Here is a 14,674-nt window from a genome sequence, read left to right on the forward strand (position 1 = left end):
TCAGGTTTATTAACTCATTCTAGACAGACAGAACGATGGAAAGAAATCAAGTTCTTACCAAAGACCGACTCGTCCTGAACTCTCATTCTCTGCACGTGGAGGTTGGTGGCCATAAATTCCAACTTCCTCTCAGCTTTTCGATTACTGGCTTTGAATGATGGACCTGTGACAGAGAGAAAACGTTTAATCTTTGAAACATTTCAGACAGCGCTCCGAGTCATCTGGATATGGTTTTAGTCAGTTTAAGTTGTGTGAACACTGATAGGAGAATCTTCCTTTTTGGGTGAACTATTCCTCGGAGCGAAGCAATTGGATGACTGCGGAAGACTTGAAATATAGCGCTGATCTTTAAAGGTACGATTGCATGCTTTTTTCATAGTGTTTGGCAAAAAAATATGGAGAAATGATTGGAGGACCAAGTTAAGTAAATAATGGAATTCTTCGTGTCAAACACAATAAAATGACCTGAAACATCAAGGATCAGCCTGACCTTTATAGTCCTGCAGGTCTGTGAGCGTTTCCTGATAAGTCAGAAGAATGGTCTGGTACTGCGTCACGATCTGTCGCCGAAGACTCTCCCAACACGGAGACAACTCTCCCAACTCCTCCAGCTCAGATACTCTAAAGGCAAAGCAAATCACCTGCATGTTAAAAGCACATTAAGGTATTATCAAAACGTCATGTTAACTGTAGCTCTCTATGTATGCGTGAGATAATGGACACCTGGCAGAATCCTCTTCCAGTAAGAGTTTGACGAACTGACGTGGGATGTTGAGCGATAAGATGCTTTCGGCCATCTGTTCCAGGATGCGTAAATGATTCCCGTCGGTCGTCGGAAAACGGTACATGCGAGACATGGTGCCCCCAAACACTGAGACACAGACAGACAACACATAACTTTAAAGAGAAATCAATTGTGCCTTGCTGTTCGTTTCCATCCGACGTCAAAGAACCTGTTGCTCTGAAATGTAATTTCTGGATATTTATGGTACCAAGGCCAGGCCCTCGATTTCACTCGGTCAATAAAAATAGAGCTAAGTGCCCTTGAGCTTGAGTAAGCCACTATAAAACATAATTATTTTTTCTTTGTGCCAGAAATTCTGCTTGAAAGGGACATATATAACATCGTTCACTACATGCTCACCCCATTATAAGGGCAGGCATCAAACATCGTATTAAACAATGACACATGTAGTTAAGTTTCGACCATGTTTTAAGTTTATAACACTGCTTCTACACAGTCCGATCATTATTAGCATACTAATCTTATACTACAATCCAGCAACAGTCCACCGTAACATAATTCATGTTTATTGCAATAATAAATCTGTCCACTGCTTAATGTGGTACTGCCATGTCTGGCAAATATAATAACCAGCAGCAGGCAGTTCTACTGTAAGGGTTATAAGTGTTCTCTGTGTTTTAAACTTCTGATCACAAACACATTTCCGTGTTCATATTTCCTTCACCTCAAATAACACAAAAACCGTGAAGAAGCCATTCTCCTACTGGTTGACATCTCTAGACTTTCCTGTAGCTGAAGTACAGTAGTACAGTTTGGCGCTAGTGATGTCAAGGTTATTGGTTTGAATCCTAGGGACTGCAAGAGCTGCGAAAATGTATTCATCCCAAACTCTAGTCAAATACATTTATTACAATACATAAATGTAAACGTACCAGATCGTAGAAAGTTATCTTTCCACAGTGAAGCATATTTTGTTCGAACTCCCACTGACTCTGTCAGACTCTCGTCCACAGGAAGGACGGTCTGCGGAAACAATAAAAACACTCACATCATCCCTGAACAAGCTGTTGGTTGGAAGCATATGGGTGTAGTCTGGCTTACCCTGCCGTTAATGGTTTCTTGCAGTTGTTTGATGGGTGTCTGGTGATCTCTCTTCTCTTCGAGCTGCCAGGCGATAACTAAAATACTTCCTACATGATCGTTTTCTGCTGACCTGAGAGAAAAGGACAACAAATCTCAAAACGTATGGATGGTATGGTATACCTGTGCTCCCCTCCGAAAAAAGGAACACCCTTCTAGCTTTTAACAAATGTGAGTTGGATCACCTGAGAGGTAAGTGAAGTCTGTGGTTCTTTTCATCCAGAAGTTCCTTCACCGGGAACATCGCTGAGCCCAGAAGGTACATCTAAGACGGTTAAAAGAAATCCCAGTCATAACGTTTTTATTTTTAAACCAGAACACTACTTATTTGCTCAGTGTGCGTCTCACCGTTCCTTGTGAGCGATCCTTTACATCATAAACAGAAAGTTTGACCTGTGTATGCAGGTTAATGTTGGAGTCTTGGAAGAAAGCAACGCTGCTGAGGAACATGGGGTCATTTGTACCCTGCAAAACGGAGCGAAAATGTTTAGAAATCATTAACGATCGTTCCGAAGAATTTAGCATTGCTTTTCACAGTAGATGCAAAGCACGAACATATAGCCCTGCGCCTTCCATACAAGATATAAAGATCTACAAAAATATATTTAGACCACTTTACTTAGTGGTTGGTAAGAGGATGTAAAGAGACTTTTAAACAGTATAACAAACAATGTTTCCTATCGTCTACCTGGCCTTTGAACAATAAGAAAATACAAGGAATGCTTGTGTCCGTCTTACCTCAATGATCTCTGTCTGTGCATGTTTGGTCCAAAAAGCCTGAGGAGGTGTGGTACAGCTCGCAGCGACAAAACAGTTGGGTTTTCGGTCCAGGGACGGGGTGGTCAGCTTGCTGCAGACTACACAGCCACATATACAAGGAAGGTCATGACAGTGTGAGGATTTTCCACAAGAAGCTGTTTATATGAAGGAGATACCATGTGCCTCAAGTGTTATGTGCTAAAGACCCCTGTTTCTCAGAGATATAATCACACCGCTGCAGTTAAACCACTTTATTTACAACTGGTGAGAGATTGAGGCAGTCACGAAATCCAAACGCGAATGCTTTAGGCGTTATCTTCACATAAGCAGTAGGACACAGAGGTCTCTTAGAAATATTTACATGCCTGTTTAATGTCATTTACAGTCTTAAGATCTGACCTGATTGCAAGCTCCTATGAACCCAGAAACATTTGAATAAAAATGTAATTGAATAAAGATAATAGCTTTTTAAGAGGGTAGATTGTTTATTTAACAAATTTGTGTGTGTGACTTTGAAATTGGTGGAAACCTAGAAAAAACCAAACTGACCGAGACTGAACTCCAATACTGGCTCATCTGGGTCTTGGCTGTTTCCTACACAGAGAAGAAAGATATTTAAACTTGATTTCACTCATATGCAAATGACAAAATAATTCAACAGTAAAGCAATCTCATACAACTGTATGACATGGGTACTAGCGGTGACCCCGAATAGTCGAAGATAAGATAGGAGGAGCCTGATTCGACTTCCAATCTCACAGTCGAATCTTCGCAGAGGTGTTATGCAATATGGGGATTAAGTAATATTACTAGGGGTGTCCCCGACCAAGAATTTACATAGTCGAATCACAATTGTCACGTCTTGCCTATAGTCGACTGATAGTCGAATCAGACGTGTGTTTGTGTGTGTGCGCGCACGCCCGTGCATTTGTGGACAACACCAGGTGGTTAAGGGTACACCGTAACATTGATGCACTAAAAAACAATCAAACATTCATTTACAGAATGTGTTTAGAACAGAATATACCTTTATAATAAATAAATAAAATAAAGGAAAATAACCAAAATCACCATATATAGCAAGCACGGCGCAGACTTTTGGAACTGAAAGCAACCGTGCCTGTCAAAAGAGGGTGAAAGGGTTTAAAATGCTTCATTGAATTCCTCCTTTACATGCGGTAAATGAAGTAACTTTATTAGGTAGTTCAATGGTAATGAACTATTTGTAAAAAAATATTAATTACTATCAAGTAGTTGTAAAAATAGTTTTGAGGCGAGATCTGGTCTACTATTGTATGACACAGCATTGTTACGTGATGTTTAAGGAAAATAAAAAGAACATAAATTTGACTATTTGTGGCTTGTGTTTTGAAATCCCCTGCATTTCAGACATTTTACCTAAACACATTTATTTTGCATATTCCTTCAATAAGTACTGTTTATATATAAAGGTATATTCTGTTCTAAACTAATTCTCTAAATTAATGTTTGATTGCATCAATGTTGTACTGTACCCTTGTTACCATATGTCTTCCCCGCATGCGCACACACACACATCGCGCTCGCAATTCAACTATCAATCGACTTTAGGCAAGACGTGACAATTCTGATTCGACTATGTATATACTTAGTCGAGGACACCCCGAATAGGTACCATTGTATACCTGCTAATGCTAGGCCAAGCATCTCTGAGGAAAGCTCCTGTGTGTCCGCTCTATACACCGACCACGGCCGTTCCCTTCGTGACATTGTGGTAGGGTGGTTGGGAGAGTGTGTTGTGGTTAGAGTAACAGGAGTGGTGGAATCCCACACACACAGCCTAGCATACACTCCTGTGTGTGGCTATTCCCTCCTCTCGGATCTGAGAGAAAGAGAGAGAGGGGTAAAAATAACATTTATGTACAGATTGTTATTTATGAAGAGAATTTTCACCATATAGGGTATATAGAATAGGATAAAGGGTCAACTAAATGCAACATTTCAGACACCACAAAAGGAGAGCAAGAGCCAGTTTTAGCCCACATCCCTGTGGTCTGATATAAAAATATGGGTTCCTGTAATTCTCTATAGTTTTCATTATCTGATATTATTTAAAAAAGATAAAGGTGCTTTTTTTGACCGAGCATCTATCTGCAGGCCTACTATGTCACAGAAAGAACAAGCTTGTCCAGCTGCGATGTAACGATTCACCGTGAGCCAGTTGAAAATCGATTATAATGGACCCTATTTTAAAAATCTAAGCGCATGGTCTAAAGCGCATGGCTGGCATTTCTGAATCCACTTTTGTTAGTTTACCAGTGGAAAAAAGTGGTCGGCACGACAGGGGCATGGTCTTCAAGTGTTCTTCCTATTCTTGTATTGAGTCATGGGTGTGTTTTGGGAGTCTCATCTTCCACTCCCTTTAAAGCCAAATGCGCTTGCACCATTTACAGGTAGTTTGCAAGAACTAAGACTGAACACTTCACCGGATGGAAACGGATCTCGCGCACACTTTAAATAACAAAAAATATTGCGCCATTGACTTTAGACCGGGTTTCGGTGGGTCAAAAGCGCAATCTTAATAGTAACGTGCCAGCAATGCGCCGGAACACACTTTGTTTTGTCCATGGATGCACTAATGAGCGCATTGTCATTAAAACAACATGGTGCAGGACGTGAAAATGATAAATGCGTTGGGCTGAAACTAGCAAAATACACACGCATGTTGTACGATAAAGCCCAATATGTGACGATTCAAGTCAGCTGAGATGTTATTTGAATCGCAATACATGATTTGAACAGAAGGGGCTGCTGTGTTTACTGTAAACTTCAAAACGTGGATTTATGATATTTCGTAAATGTAAAAAAATCCAAGAAAAGCACAGACAAAGACTTAGTTTGATAATAGTTAAGAGACTTTTGTATTATTCATTTTATTATTTATTTGGAATTTGTTTTCAAATTATAGTTTAGTTTTGCTTTTTGACACAAAATATTTTTTATTTTACAAAGAAATGTGCAGCATTTATGAAATAATAAAATGACATAGTTCATTTCTTATTTTTCTCAACTCATTTCGTAACATTAATTTGTGAACAAATTTTATCGTGAGATCAATATCGTGAATCGCATCGTGGGCTGAGCGAACTGTCCAGAAAGGAACAGTTTTAAAACATTGCACAGCACTACTGCATCACAACCTCCAAATATGACGTCTAAAATAAAAATAAAATCCTAGCAGTTTGTTAAAGCATCCCCTTCTGGGTTTATCAAATACACACTGAACAAAGCCAAAAGACTTATTTTGTCATATTAATTGGAAAATAGCAGAGCACAAACAGACTTTTAGAACAGATAAAATCAGGGTACCAGATGGCTTTGCTCTAAAGAATCGTGTCCAAAAGAACTCCCCCTGTCATCTCCCATCAATCTGAATATGCAATTTTAAATCTATTAGATAAGAAAGGATACAAAAAAACCTCACATACGGAAACATTTGGCGCAGGACCAAGTTTACTTTCATTTCTAAAGCACATTTAAAAACAGCAACCAGGCTGACCAAAGTGCTGAACAGTATGGACATTAATATACAAAAAAATATATAAAACAACAGACACCTCATATTCATCAAGATATTGAGAATGAAGTTAATATGTTAATAGATATGTATGACAGACCCTAGCCTCCCCATGTCATCCTCTTTGAGTCAGGAATAAACAAGAGAAGCCTACTTAGAATCCCTGTCTCTATGTGTGTTCTTAATATTTTCTTGCATATCTGCATTCGCATACATAGTTATGCACAATACTGCATCTCAGTCATAAACTATTAAATAAACAACAGTGATGACTAAACACTGTGTGTATAAAGTGTGTGTGTGTGTGTGTGAGAAGTGTGAGTTTGGATGCAGTATGTTGTGGCAGCTGCTAGCACGTGTCTGTGCTGTTTACACATGGAGAGAGAAAAAAAGAGTGAGCAACAGAGAGAGAGATTGCCCTCTTCAACTCGCTGTCTTCATTTTTTTATGCTTTTCTTGTGCATCCCTATATTAAAAACCGTCAGTAAAAATGTGAGGTGAGAATTAGACTTAGGTATAATAGTTATTTGGTAAATGTCATGGATTTCAATTAGATAACACTTTACAAACGAATGACAAATATGATTTCCAGTTCTGGTCAGCTGACCATTTCCGTGGTGACGTTTAACCATGTTGTTTTCAATCTCCATGGCATTTTTCTTTCATCATAGCTGAAATAATAACACGCGCATAAAGACATGCGCTACGAAACCAGTGAAACTAGTGGGCAAAGCAGTTTGCACTTTTTTTTCCACTTGCTTAACCTACATCAGGGCTAGTCAACTGGCTAGTCAACCTTTACCAATAAAGATATCGTTATCTTCGCCTAAACATATCAAATAAGTGGAGAGACTTTCAGAACAGTGAGCTTTAAGAAATGCACGTCCTGAGATTCCACATCTTTGAAAGTCCAAAACGCTGCTAAATTCAATACAGAACTAATTCCCGCAGACACATCTAATAAAGCGGGCTGTCCAAGAAATGTAATGTTATTTACAACATTCATCAGTGAAGTTTTTGCACAGAGCAATTGAACCCTAGTTTAACGTCAAGGGGAAGCGATTAGCCTACTTTTGTGCATAATATTTTAGTATTTTTGACTTTCAATGATTTGACTTTTATAAATTCAACCAAATATCTTCATAAATATCTCCTTGAAAAAACAATTCCACCTATATCTTGGATGTACTGGGGGACTGGGGGTGGGAAAGTTAACAGCAATTTCATTTTTGGATGAAATAACACATTAAAGAATATAAAACAACATAGTGTCCTTTTTAATTAAATATCATAAAAAGGCACAAATACCGGATACAATATTTGTATGCATGTTTTAATATATGAGCTATGAGTAACCGCAACAAAAACAGTATAAAAGGTACAAAATGCAATAAATAACCAAAAAACTAAATAACAGAAGAAATGAGGATGTGGTAAAAAAACTGGCCCGCAATCTATTTATACTTTTGGAATCTGGCCCTCAAAGAAAACTAGTTTAAGACCCCTGACCTACCTGATCTATTACGGCATCTTCAAGTGAACCAGAACTTGTGGTATAGCACATGTTAAAGAACATAACTTGTCCTGTTTTTTATAACACGGCGTGATTTTTGTGTTGCGTTTTAATCTTCAGCAAATCAATTCAAATAAACAATATTTTCATTTGGGATTTGGGAGAAACGTTGTCACTAGTTCACAGAATAAAACAAAAATGATCTTTTCGACACGCACCTACAAATCGTAAATTCAGAAAAACTGAAAATAATTTTGGCGTCGTCTCTTCCACAGCTGTAATAGGCCTGTTCTTAAATCTCGGTTCTATTGCATATTATCTCTGTAAAGGTTAGATCTTAAACCAAGTAATTTGCCACTGATGCAATATACAGTATGACCTTTACGAAATCAAACCTAGTAAAAGAAAAAGTTTAGAAAAGCAATCTGGAAAGATGATACTTTCCACAAAGTTAGGGGAATGGAAAAAGGTTCATCTTGAGGTGGGATGAAACCAGCTAATCTTTCTAAATCTGCCTGACTATGCAACAGTTGTAGAAAAAAGTTTATTACAATTGCAGACAGTTCTCTCAAATATCACATATCTGAAGAGAAGCTTCTTGATTTTACTCTCAGTGGGTCAAAAAGAGACCAACATTGAGCACCATATATAGCTCCTGGAGACCCCACCAGTTATATGAGTGAGATGAACTGGAACAGGAAGACAGGGAGATCTTTTTCAGATAATCCCTAAAGACTACCTGACACACTTTTTCTTCATGTGCCCTGCTGAAAATGGCACACAAATTCTAATGGCTTTCTCCACTCCAGAGTAAAACCAGAGTCCAATGTCTTTCAAGCAGCATCAAACACTTTGACAAGCAGTGGTTTGTCTTCTCTGTGTGTCTTAATTCTGTGGCGAGGGTAGCAAGAGCTGAAGTGAAAGCATTTTTCACTTCTTCTTTTCTCAAGAGCCATAAAGAGGAACTCAATACAAGACCCAGCTATATGCCCTGAAACCACCTTAAATGGTCAAAGATATTTTTGTCTTTGTTCGATCCACCTGGGGAGACAGAAGTCCAGCCCTGATGATTACAGACTTTGATTGATCCAACGTCCTGTGTGATGAATAATTTCCACAAGTCTAAGAGGATTCACATGAGTGAGATCACAGTGTCCAAGCCAAAGGTACAGTATGCAACATTATGCTACCAGCTAGAGAGGAAGGCTCTCAATGGTAAATGACAACCATTACATTGATTTTACGGTTGTCATGATAGTATACAAACATATCAATCACCACATATCTACCAAGAGTGTCATAGTATTGTGTAGTGTAGTGGTAATTCATATTTTAAAGGGGTCGTATGACCCTCCTAAAAAAAACTCTTTTCCCTGCCTTTCTGAAAAGCTGTGTGCTATGATTGGCCAGTTAACCAATCCGTAGTGATTGGTCAAATACTGCAAGCGTGTGACGGAAATGTAATGCCTCTTAACATATTCAGAACATCAGTTCCTAAAGCAATTGTACTGACAGGTACGCCCACCTTACTTGTGTATACATTTGGGGCGGTCTTAGTCAAATCATACCACGAACTGACGTAGATTTGTGGGGGTGTGGTTACACGAGTCCTTTCAAGCAGGTCTGAGTGATATTTCGCTTTTAGATAGAATGCATCTCTTGTTTCGACACTTTAATTTTTGCTATTTTACGTGTCTAATACATGCTGGGGCAACTTGTAACACACCAAAGACACAGAAATACACGTATTTGCGCCATATGACCCCCTTAAATCTAAAAAATAAACCAAAAATTCCTGAACCCACAGATCTACATGAAAACACTCCAAATTTTGTAATACTTAAAAAAAAACTCAAGACCAATCAAACAATGGGCATGAAGCTTCCCACATGACAAATACTGTGTACCTTTGTATAGGGATAGTTTACCCCCAAATTAAAATTGTGTAATCATTTACACACCGTCAAGTTGTTCCAAACCTTTATACATTACTTTGTCCTGCTGAACACAGGAAGGTATTTGGAAGAATGTTAGCAAACAATGATATAATTCACTATCATAATATAAAATTTTAAATGGTAGTTAAAGGTGCCCCAGAACCATTTGATTTCCTAAATTCTTCAGAATATCTCATTTTGTGTTCAACAGAACAAAAACAATTTTATTCTATGGTAGTGACATACTTCCAAACATCTTTCTTTGTTATAAAATGATACAGATTTGGAACAACTTGAGGTCAATGATGACCAAATTTTCATTTTTGGGTAAGCAATCCCATATATTACAGTACACTTAATGTAAACTACAGTTGTAGTTTTGTAGTGTCAACTATAGTTATTGCATGAACTTTAGCAAATACTGTATAGGTTAATAATTACATACATTTTCCCATGGGAACTCATGTGGAACATATATTTTTCTGAATAAGTCACTAAGTCATTAAAGGTGCCATAGAATGGAAAACTGTATGTACATAGGCATAGATAAATAATAAGAGGTCTATACATGGAAATGACATATCGCGAGCCTCAAACACTTTTGTGCCCTACTTCTTGTGTAAATCTTGCATGCAAAAGACCATTGAAAAAGAGGCAATGCCAACATAACACCGAATGTGACGTTACAGTCGGGATGTATTCCCCCAACGTTGCATATACCTGCCAATATTCTATGGTCAGCCGGACGTGCACAGCCGAATCATCGGAAGTTCTACAGGTATTTTGAATTGGGTTTGGCGATTTCTACCAAATTGGTATCAGACGATGTCTACAGTAAAACCTTGCGATGAATGATTACATCGTTGTCGTCTGTAAACAAGCCACAACGTTATGAAATGAGCTGCGCAGCTTCATTATACAGCGCGAGCTGGGGAGTTCTCAAGTCAGGCGTGTGTCATCTGTCAAGTGCAAGCTACTCAGTTTTAAACTCATGCGCGTTTTCTTAATACAATGCAAGCTGCGCAAACACACGTCTTCTTTATTCACAATCCGATTTTCACAGTTATAAAGTCTGACGCGTCTTATCTATATCGTAAGAGTTAATATGCCCCTTTAGCGTTGTTAATATGTGTTTACAATGCAATTTGAAACGCAGAGCAGCAAGAGTCACGTGACGAAAGTCAAAGGGACAGTTTTTCGAACCTGGGTCAATATCAAGCAGGCTTCGCTCAGCGCTTTGGTCCTGTTTCAAGAAGGGGGCAATTACGACTATCTTGCCATTAGAACCCCTGCCGCAAGCAGTGAACTTCTTCCATTTCACATCTCACAGTAGCGATCTGTTTGCTGTGTGAGCTAGTGGCATGAGCCCGCAGTGAAACAGCCAATCAGATCAGAGCTCTGAACATAAATATGCATGACCCTTCCAAATAAGGTAATAACAGACCTAGGGTTGTAGATGGACATCGTTTAAAACGTTTCTAGATCATTTTTGCACTTTATAAAGCCACATACCTTCTATGTAGATATCAGAAAAATATTTAACATGTCGTATCCATGAATTCTTTGGCACCTTTAACGTTTGTTGCTTTAAAGCACAGGTGTCAAACTCAGTTCCCGAAGGGCTGCAGCTCTGCACAGTTTAGCTCCAACGCTAATCAAAGACACCTGATTTAGCTAATCAACATCTTCAGGATTACTAGAAACTTCCAAGCAGGTGTGGTTTAGAGCTAAACTGTGCAGAGCTGCAGCCCTAGGCTCCAGGAACTGAGTTTGACACCCCTGCTTTAAAGGGATAGTTCACCCAAAAAAGAAAATTCTGTCACTACTTACTCACCCTCCTGTAATTTATAATACCTGTATAAATGACTTTGTTCTGAAGGACACAGAGAAAGGTATTTGGAAAAATATCAGTAATTTTCTGTTCTGGAACATCGTTGACTACCATAGTATGAAAAGTAGTCAAAAGTGCTCCAGAACTGTTTGTTTTCAAAATTCTTCAAAATATCTAATTTTGTGAACAAAATACACAATATATATTTTTTCTGGTAGTGGATGATGTCCCACAACTGAATTTTTCCCCTAAATATCTTTATTTGCGTTCAACAGAAGAAATGCATACAGGTTTGAGACAACCTGAGGGTGAGTAAATGATGAAAGAATTTTTGTGTTTTGACAATGTTGTCGTCAACAATGTACCAAAACCCTCTCAAAAATGCAAAGGAAAAACTTTTGTTATGTGAACACATTAAGTTTACTAAATGTAAACATACCAAGTCAGGCACATGCATCCGTTGTATATCCTGACACCAAAGGCACTCTGAATTTAGGGTTTTCCTCTCATGTCACAAGTAAAAAGTGAGAGTGTTTCTTGTGGAGTGAAGCAGAGGGCAGAGACTGAGGACCGTAAAAGGGTAAACCCAGTTTTCACGGTTTCATCATATGATTGCCAAACCTCGTCCTCCTCTTCTCTCTCTTTCTCTCTTTCTCTCTCTCTCTCTCTCACACACACACACACACACACACACAGAAATGACATGGCAACACAGTGAAGAGAGTTAAGAAGGTGAGTGGCCTGAAACCCCCTCAAATGCTCCTCTGTATCTGGTTGGAACATCCCACACAAACAGTTAACGTGATCCAGAACTGATCATCTCTAACACACAAGTCTCTCTTTTCCACGGCCCACACACCCATCTCATTTACAGCTGCATCACTTCCTCCCACACACATTCAGGTAAAACTTTTACAGTTGTTTAACCGAAGTGCTGTTTATAATGCCAAACAAACCATTTTAAATGTCCATACATTAACTAGTCTACCACAAGTAGGTGGACTCATGTCGTCTGTATCCCATGGCTTAAAAGGAACATTACTCTTAATGTTTGTTAATGTGACGCACATAGCTTCCACTATCTCCAGATGGCCTTTTAAGCATCAGGGAGACACTGATCTATGAGCTGCTCCAGCCAACACTACACTTAGAACCGCGTGTGTCTGTGTATTACGTGTGTGAGCAAGGGAGTGACAGAGAGACGCCTTGTGTAAGCCTGTATGCGTTTTTTTGTGCAAGAACAAAAACCATCTACCCCTCCATTTACATGGGCTGTTCATCCAATCCGAGTTTGCATAATTTCTTTAGAGGACAACCACAGATGTTCTCCTTTGAGATGAAAATGAGCGTCACCCATATTTCACCCAGCATGGGCTCGTAACACACAACAGTATTCTTGTCTTATTTTTGTGTGGCCGCACAATTAACATGCTTTAAAAAGCAAACCAGGTTTTATGGAACCACAGCTTTTATAGAGGGTATGGACGTATCGTCACTTTTCCTGCAGCTTGTATTTTTTTGTTTTTTTTCTGCAACAGCTTCATTGCCTTATCTTGTCCGTAAATTAATACATACGTACAGATTATGAATAACCATTTGAAGGATACTGTATGTTTTATACAGTGCAAAAAAAGCACGTATTTCACCAATATTCCAGAATAGTCATGAAAACTGACTAGTAAAACTATATAGTAGGATGTACGGTTGAAAACTATACATATAACATTTTCCCAAGACACACGCAAGCATCAATCTTGCATCGTAAGTGAGAATTATCAAATTTCAGAGAGTACGTGAAGGCAGTATTAGTCCCGGTTTCTTTGTTTCTCCTATTCTCCTCCGCCATTTTGCTGGTTGCTTTGCCACCAAGAGGAGCGTGGGAAATGACGTCAATGCATACCCTCTATACCATTGGTTCTCAAACTTTTCAGATCAAGTACCAGTAGGCATGGGCCGAATAACCGTTTCAAGGTATACAAACGTTTGAAAGAGTCAAGGTTCCAAAACCACTACAATTTTCTATAATACCGTAGGTATGAGCTGTGTTTACACAAAAATACATAATTAAGTCATGTAATGCCATGTTTGATGTTTATGCCTAATATATGGGCTATGACAAAAAAGAGTGTTATATATTTAAGGCTTTTTTTTTACCTGACATATATGCTCTATGAATGTTTGTTAAAAATAAAAGGTATTTTTCTAGTTGAAAAGTTGTCGTTTGTATAAGCAGACATTTGAAAATAGTGTTTTAATCGCAACGTCGTGAAACCGCGTTACTTTTGCGAAAGGTTATCACACTGTCAAAATCTCATACTGGCCAATGCCTTAGTACAACCTTCAATAAAACTAGTTATTCAAAGAACCAACTAATGACCGCCATAGAAAATCATATGAAAAAACACTCAAATTAATAGTAGAGCTGTGAATCTTTGTCTTTACACCTGGTCCTCCAATTCTAATGTATTACTAATAGGGATGCGCAATAAATTATCAGCCATATCGGTATCAGTCGATAAATGGTAGTTTTTAATGTTAAGCACTGGTTAAGATATACAAGTTTAAAGAAACTAAGGAGAGACTTTACATTATGGAGCATGCAGGAATAGAAATACTACAGTTAACATATGAAAACGTTTTAAGTTAAGTTTCATTATTATTATTATTTATGACACTTTTTATTATTATGCACTTCTCAATAAAGTTTAGTCTTGAGAAGGCTAAAGAGGTCATTTTGTTTTTTGAGGGATGGGGTAGTAATGTAACTAGTAATGTAACGAATTACTTTTGAAATAAAGTAATCATACCTGTAACTTGATTACTTTTAAAAGGAGTAAACAGTAATCATCAATTTTATTCCATTTCCAGCGTAACTTGTCAAACACAGTTTATGAATGTGTAAATTATAGGAACAAAAGCATATTGTTTTAATCAGATTGCTGTCTGAATGCTTTCAGTCTTGAAACCTGTTTGACATGTGACTATTGAAAAAATATACCAGAACATTTTTAAGGTGAAAGAATCGTTAACCAGTGTAAAGTAGGCTTGGTACATGATTTTCGGGATAAAAAAGAGAACTAATGGTTACCTTGTTTTCCACTGTGATTGTTTTCAAATAAAAGCAGTTGTCCACTCTTCGCCTTTTGTTTCAATCTTTGGGAAATATATATTAATATTTAGATACTGTATAATG

The 14,674-nt window shown here is 38.2% G+C and overlaps 1 protein-coding gene across 8 annotated transcripts in view; it reads right to left on the reverse strand.

Annotated features, from left to right (window-relative positions):
- Nucleotides 1-14,674, reverse strand: part of inpp4ab (inositol polyphosphate-4-phosphatase type I Ab) — a 42,278-nt gene that overhangs the window by 19,787 nt on the left and 7,817 nt on the right. For all 8 annotated transcript variants that reach the window (XM_056750110.1, XM_056750106.1, XM_056750103.1 and 5 more), the window contains 10 exons: nucleotides 4,309-4,505; nucleotides 3,194-3,238; nucleotides 2,624-2,742; nucleotides 2,234-2,350; nucleotides 2,071-2,150; nucleotides 1,847-1,958; nucleotides 1,678-1,768; nucleotides 724-871; nucleotides 491-621; nucleotides 59-163 (listed from right to left, as the gene is read on the reverse strand). In XM_056750110.1, the coding sequence (XP_056606088.1) occupies nucleotides 59-163; nucleotides 491-621; nucleotides 724-871; nucleotides 1,678-1,768; nucleotides 1,847-1,958; nucleotides 2,071-2,150; nucleotides 2,234-2,350; nucleotides 2,624-2,742; nucleotides 3,194-3,238; nucleotides 4,309-4,393 (1,033 nt within the window). In that variant the 5' untranslated portion in view covers nucleotides 4,394-4,505. The remainder of the gene's footprint in view (nucleotides 1-58; nucleotides 164-490; nucleotides 622-723; nucleotides 872-1,677; nucleotides 1,769-1,846; nucleotides 1,959-2,070; nucleotides 2,151-2,233; nucleotides 2,351-2,623; nucleotides 2,743-3,193; nucleotides 3,239-4,308; nucleotides 4,506-14,674) is intronic.

This window comes from Triplophysa dalaica, chromosome 6 (assembly GCF_015846415.1).
Source record: "Triplophysa dalaica isolate WHDGS20190420 chromosome 6, ASM1584641v1, whole genome shotgun sequence".
NCBI classification, from domain to species: domain Eukaryota; kingdom Metazoa; phylum Chordata; class Actinopteri; order Cypriniformes; family Nemacheilidae; genus Triplophysa; species Triplophysa dalaica.